General features: G+C 42.8%; 1 protein-coding gene across 1 annotated transcript in view; it reads left to right on the top strand.

Moving 5' to 3' along the window:
• The window catches only part of KMT2C (lysine methyltransferase 2C), a 282,429-nt gene that overhangs the window by 224,489 nt on the left and 51,750 nt on the right, over positions 1-6,190 (top strand). The window contains 4 exon segments of the mRNA XM_025200451.1: positions 1,409-1,547; positions 1,805-2,016; positions 2,181-2,254; positions 6,062-6,189. Of these exon segments, the coding sequence (XP_025056236.1) occupies positions 1,409-1,547; positions 1,805-2,016; positions 2,181-2,254; positions 6,062-6,189 (553 nt within the window).

Below are 6,190 nucleotides of genomic sequence, written 5' to 3'. Positions count from 1 at the left end.
AAGTGTGGGTGAAAAAAAAAAAAAAAAAAAAAATGTCTATGCTAATATTTTAATGATACAAATAAAATGTTCCACCCTAATAGCAGTATAAAATTATTCAACTGGGCACTTAATTACAATATTGAGACACATTTGACTAGATTTACCTATTCACTGGTAAAAAATTGTAAAACTAGAGAAAAAGACATTCCACCATCACACCTGCACACTCTGAAAAGGAAATTCTAAAATTAGGTGGTTAATAATACTTGTGAGAGGCTGGTATGCAGCGCCTCCGTGCTTGTTACCTGGCACCATACATATGTTTTCCTTTTTCATTTCCCTGAGTGCAGCATTGGGTCAGGATATAATCTGTCAGATCAGAAAATAATGATAGCTGATGCTGTTGCTAGCAACCACTGAATAGATATTTACTGTGTCTCATTTAAGGGAAATAATTGTGACTTAGAAAAATATCACAATATTTTGTAGTCTAGAATACTGTACACCCGCCCCTGGGCTATGTTTTCTTCACCAAATGCTTACCAGGGAATTCTGTCATTACGCTGGAGTGAATCCGCTGTAGAGGATAAGATGATTGTTATCTGTTATAGTTGTACCCAGAAACCCTAATAAAGATTGGTTTGCCATTGTGCTTCTCATCCCTTATTTATTTAGGCAGCCACCAGCTCTCTTTGCTATAAAAGCAGGGGATCCCAGGTGCCTTGGCACTGGGACCCAGACTCTCAAAGTAAAATGAAAAATTGTGCAAATAAGCACTTGATCTTGGGTGCTGTTGGGCAAAAACACCTGGGCAGTGGTGATGGCAGCAGCATGCTTAGAACCAGGAAGCTCGACCCCTCCATCCTTAGCAAGGAGGGTGCAGGCTTCTCCCCCTTTGTCCCAGGTGTGGGGCATACTCCCAAATGTAACATGAAAATTGTGAGAATAAGCCAATGCTCTGAGGACTGTTGGGATCCTTGTAGCAAGTGTGAGGTTGTTTTCATTACCATTTTTCTAATTATTTGGTTATTATTCAGATACATGAATGAATGCTCTAAGTAGCTCTCCTGTCTCCTACAACCCCCCAGAAAGAATACCTAGAGGCAAGCTGTAATTAAATGACATAAGATAGTGTGAATGAGAGGATTAATTATCTGGGAAATCCTCAAAAAATCCCCCATCTTGCAGAAATCTAGTGTACACAATGCTGAGAAACAATGGAAGGAAATCCCTTAAGTTTGTGGATTACTAGAACAAAGCCTGTTTGTAAATCTTCTCCAGGAAGCTAAAATCAGTATTATAAAGTAGGCAAGGAAATTAGGTTATCATCAAGCAAAGGTCTCTTCTCCACCGAAGTTTGTCTCGTGCACTTTACTCTCCAGGCTCTTGCTGTTTACATTGGTGACATTCTTCTATTTCTCTCTAGGGGAGAGCGTGTTTTCGAGAGTACCACTTATGAATGGCCTGATTGGGCCAAACCCCCATCTTCCTCATACTCCTTTGGCTCCTGCGGCTGGATTAGGCACTTTCTCTCCTATAGCACAGCCGCCATACGCTGATGCCAGGTGAGTCACGTGAAGAATCTGAAATAATTCAGTATCACTATGACCAGGCTGAGAGAGAGAGAGAGAGACAGACTGGCCAGTGAACATTTGAAATGTTTAATTCTTGACAGTGGCCTAAATATTCCTTAAAATATTTATGGTGTTGCTTTCCAAGATACATAATTGATTGTCAGTATAGCAGAGTGATGAATTTGAAAATGGATTTTGTATATTGAGAAGAGTCTGTGAAACAAAACAAGTCTCTTCTCATTTGTCAGGGATAAGACATCATTTAATCCAATGGTAAATGATCCTAACAGTCCGTGGACACCATCGGCCCAGCCTATGGAAGGAGAAGGGGATACAATGTCCAATGCTCAAAGAAGTACTCTCAAGTGGGAAAAAGAAGAAGCACTAGGTGAAATGGCAACAGTAGCACCAGTTCTGTACACAAATATCAACTTCCCCAATTTAAAGGAGGAATTCCCAGGTAAGTCAGTGATTTATTTGCAAAGGGGCACACATTTTATAACATCTCTATTGCATGCCATTTTACTCCAAAAACTTAACTGCTTCCCTGTTTAAAAATTGTCCTATGAAGTGAAACTTGTCAAAACTTTGCAAATTAACACAGCATCTCGGTTTTGGTTGCAGACTGGGCTACAAGAGTAAAGCAGATTGCTAAACTGTGGAGAAAAGCAAGTTCACAGGAACGAGCTCCCTATGTGGTAAGGATGACTACAAACCGCATTTGCAGACTGAGAGAGAATGAAACACTTCGTGTATAGGGTTCTAGCTTATTCAGTGTTAGGCTCTAACATTACTGGTTCTCAAAGATTTTAGATTAACTTCTAAAATCTTTTTTTTGCCCATCGGTCTTAATATAAGGTATTATATTAATGCATCTAGAGGGCATAGAAGGGGTCAGGTGCCCCACTGTCCCAACCATTTCTTCATCACCTGTGATTTGTTCCCCAGGTCCTCTCCCTTCATTTCTTTCATCTCTCTTGTACTGTTCCCATTGCAGAAGAGAATTTGCTCTTTTTTTCTTTCCAGGGATCTCATGCTGTTGCATCGTCCATCTTCTGATCCTTCTTGTGCCCGCTTATCTCCTGCCTTAACCTCTTGTTCTCCTCGGCCTCTTTCCCCTCGTGATACAAGCAAGCTTTTCTCTCTTTTACCTTAGGGGAAAAAACCCTCCTGATCCTACTTGCCTCTCAGATTACCACCCTATCTCCCTTCTTCCTTTCTTCTCGAAGTGCAGTAAACATGCTTGTTGTTCAGTACCTGATTCAAGTTCTTCACCACCAGTTCTGCTGCAGACCCCCTGCCCCTCACCCCCACCCCCAATCCAGCTTCTCCCCAGGACACTTCGCTGGAACTACTCTTGTGAAAATCTCAAAAGGGCTTTTCTTATTGACCTGAGAACTGCCTTTGGCATAATCAGCCATGTTCCTTTACTTGAAATCTTGTTCTCCCATAGCTCCCATTTTCATTGTATCTCACGGGTGAGCAAAATACAGCCTGTGGGCTGAATCGAGCCTTCCAACAGATTCAGTTAAGCCTGTGGGTGGACGGGCACCAACTCACTGAATCTGGCCTACAGTTGGCTGGCAGCTCCAGCAATCTCGTGGTGCCGGGCAAGCAGTTAGGACTGCTTCTGCCCAACAGCATCAGCCCTTGACGCAGCAACATCAGCTGTGGACCCAGGCGGGGCTTCTGCTGCAGCGGTCAGGCAGCAGCGTCAGCTGTGGATGCTGCCAGCAGCTTCAGAAGACCTGACACAGAACCTGCCAGTGGTATCCACAGCTGACGCTGATGCCTTCCTGGCACAGTGCAAGCTCCACCCAGAGCCCCTACCCAGAACCTGCCTGCAGCATCAGCTCTGGCCCCAGGTCGGAGCTTCTGCTGCGCCAGGTGGGCGGCAGCACCACTGGCAGGTTCTGCATTAGGGCTCCAGAGCCTGCCGGCTGTGCCCACCACAGCTGCCACCACCACCTGTTGGGCATGGCAGAAGCTCCTACCTCAGTCCACAGCCAAGTGTCAGGACTCCTGGTGAACTACAGCTCCAGCCAGGTTCTGGAAGGAGAGAAAGAGTAAAAGAGAGTGAGAGAGGAGGAGAGCAAGAGAGAGGAAGAGAGAGAGATAGATGTGGCCCTCAGCAGGTCCCCAAAACTCATTGCGTGGCTCTCCAACTGAAATAATTGTGCACCACTGTTGCACCTTCATCTTCCCTCTAGATTTATGAGGTTCCCACTGGTCTTTCTCTTCTCTCCCTCTGTCTTCTCACTGCTTTGTCTCTGCTGATGACTCAAAAATGCACTTCTCTATAACCAACCCAACTCTTTCTGTCTACACTAAAATCTCAGTCTCTCTTTGACTTGAAGACTAGTCATAATCTCAAGATTAACTTGGCTAACACAGAGTTCCAAGTCTCCCTACAACCAAGCCCTCTCTGCTTTCTCCTATTTCAGTTACTGTGGCTAATGTTGCTATTCAGCCTGTCACCTGTGCACCTAGTTCAGTTTGGACTTCTAGGTCTCTACATCCAGACATTTAAGTCGTGCTGTTTCTTTCTGTCTAATATCTCTAATGCACAACTCTGCCTATCCATTTAAGCAGCAAAAACTTTTTGATTGCTGCAACTTCATCTCCCCTACTTTTGACAAATCTAGTCTTGCTATACTAACAGATCTCCCAAATGCTGCTGCAAGGGTCTTTTCCTAACCCATGGCTTTGATCACCCTTTATATGCATCCTTCTACTGGTTCTTCCTCCTGTTTTGCTTAATACTAAAGCTACTCAGCTTTCAAAACTATTCACAGTCTGCTTCCACCCTCCCATTGATCTATCATTATGCATTAAGAAGTTAGCTACTACTTCTGATCAGCTTCCATCACTCATGTGTTGGGTTCAGACAGGAACCTTGTGCTTTCTTGTGCTGCCCGTTATTCTTGGGAAGGGCTCTTTTGAACCACAAAGCAACTTTGTGATCCTCCTCCAGATTCTACCTCAAAACTCCTTAGAATTGATGTCTACAAAAAACCCTGAAACATTAGATAGCTGTTGAGCTAAGACCTGATCTTTGTGTTTTCATGGCTCAGTGCAGTGCTAGCTGAACATGGTTAACACAGTGCTCCACCCAGGCTAATGCATCCTGCTTTTCAGTTGGCCTAGTTTGTCTAAACTGAGCATTGCATTAATGTGACAGTACTGCTTTATAACAGAGTTAGCTCAGGTTAGACCCATCGCATGCCATGTAGGCATATTCCTTGCTCTCCCTCATCTGCTTGTCTATATCCGTCAGTCAACTTCTCTTGCATTTGGATTGTGAGCCCTCTTGGGTACAGACCATCTTTTAGTTCTGTGTTTGTACAGAACATGATGCCTAGGTTCATTGTCCATAACTCAGGTTTCTAGGCATTATAACAGTACAAATAAATAACAATAATAATAGTGTGATGTTAATATGTATAGTAAGAAGGAATCCCTACCCAAAAGAGCTGGCAATACAGATACTGACTGATTATTTCAACTCTATCAGTGCACTGTACTCTATAAACATGAAAAAAGCTGCAGTCTCTGCCACTAACAGACCTATTTCTAAGAGGGCAGGTAAAACTGCCAAGTGAATGAAGTTCAGAAGTGGGTTTTCCTACTTACACAGTGACTTTTTTATACTTTATCACTTTTTTGATGTGCACAATCCCATCGCTTCAAAAGGGGAGAATGTCACAGACTTGAGGATTTTGTAAAAAAAGAAATACAGGCGTTAGTTCAGCTGCAATTGCACAGGCGCTGCTCCCATCCCTGTAACTCCAGTTTTGAATCTTTAAAAACTTCATTTCTGCTAGACAGCATCCATTTGAAAACTGCAAACATTTAATGTGCGAGTATGGCCATGACAATTTGATGCTCAGAAGGAGCCAGATCCCAGAATGTCATCCAGGAGCAATTCCCTGAAGCTGCCATTAAATGTTTAAAAACTCTGTTATTGCTTGAAAAAGCTTATGTTGAAGATGAGTTGTTATTTTGCAACCCAGTTTTTCCTCATCTCTAACCCTCTATCCTGTGCTTGAATTGCTACCCTGACTCTGAGTGGGATGCATGAAGGTTTTTTTTTAGTGAATATCCATATTATCCTGCCATAACTGAAGTTCTCCAAATTAGTGGCCTTTATTGACCCAACTCATGCATCAGTCATCTGGTCTTCAGACCACACACACAAAAGATTTGAAGGGCAAACTGATGCATGACTTCTTTGGCACAACATAGGGCTCCCAAGCTATATTTAAAACGTCTGCTACTAATGAGCCTCATCTGCTTTGGCATGCACATCCCATATTGCAGCTCTAGGCACTGGCAACTAGTGGTTCCAGTGACAAGTGAGTAACCTAGTTTTTCCATGCTTGTATGTGATTAAATCAAACCATATAAATAATATGGTTGTAATTTCTGTAGGAATAATAGATGTGGTACTTGTACTGATTAAAAGAAAACTAGGAAAATTACATCTATTTTTATCTTTTTCCCAGCAAAAAGCCAGAGATAATAGAGCTGCTCTGCGCATCAATAAAGTGCAGATGTCAAATGACTCCATGAAAAGGCAACAGCAACAGGATAGCATTGATCCTAGCTCTCGTATCGACTCTGACCTCTTTAAA

Source organism: Alligator sinensis, unplaced genomic scaffold (assembly GCF_000455745.1).
Source record: "Alligator sinensis unplaced genomic scaffold, ASM45574v1 scaffold599_1, whole genome shotgun sequence".
Lineage (NCBI taxonomy): Eukaryota > Metazoa > Chordata > Crocodylia > Alligatoridae > Alligator > Alligator sinensis.
This window is presented reverse-complemented; position numbering and strand designations above follow the sequence as displayed.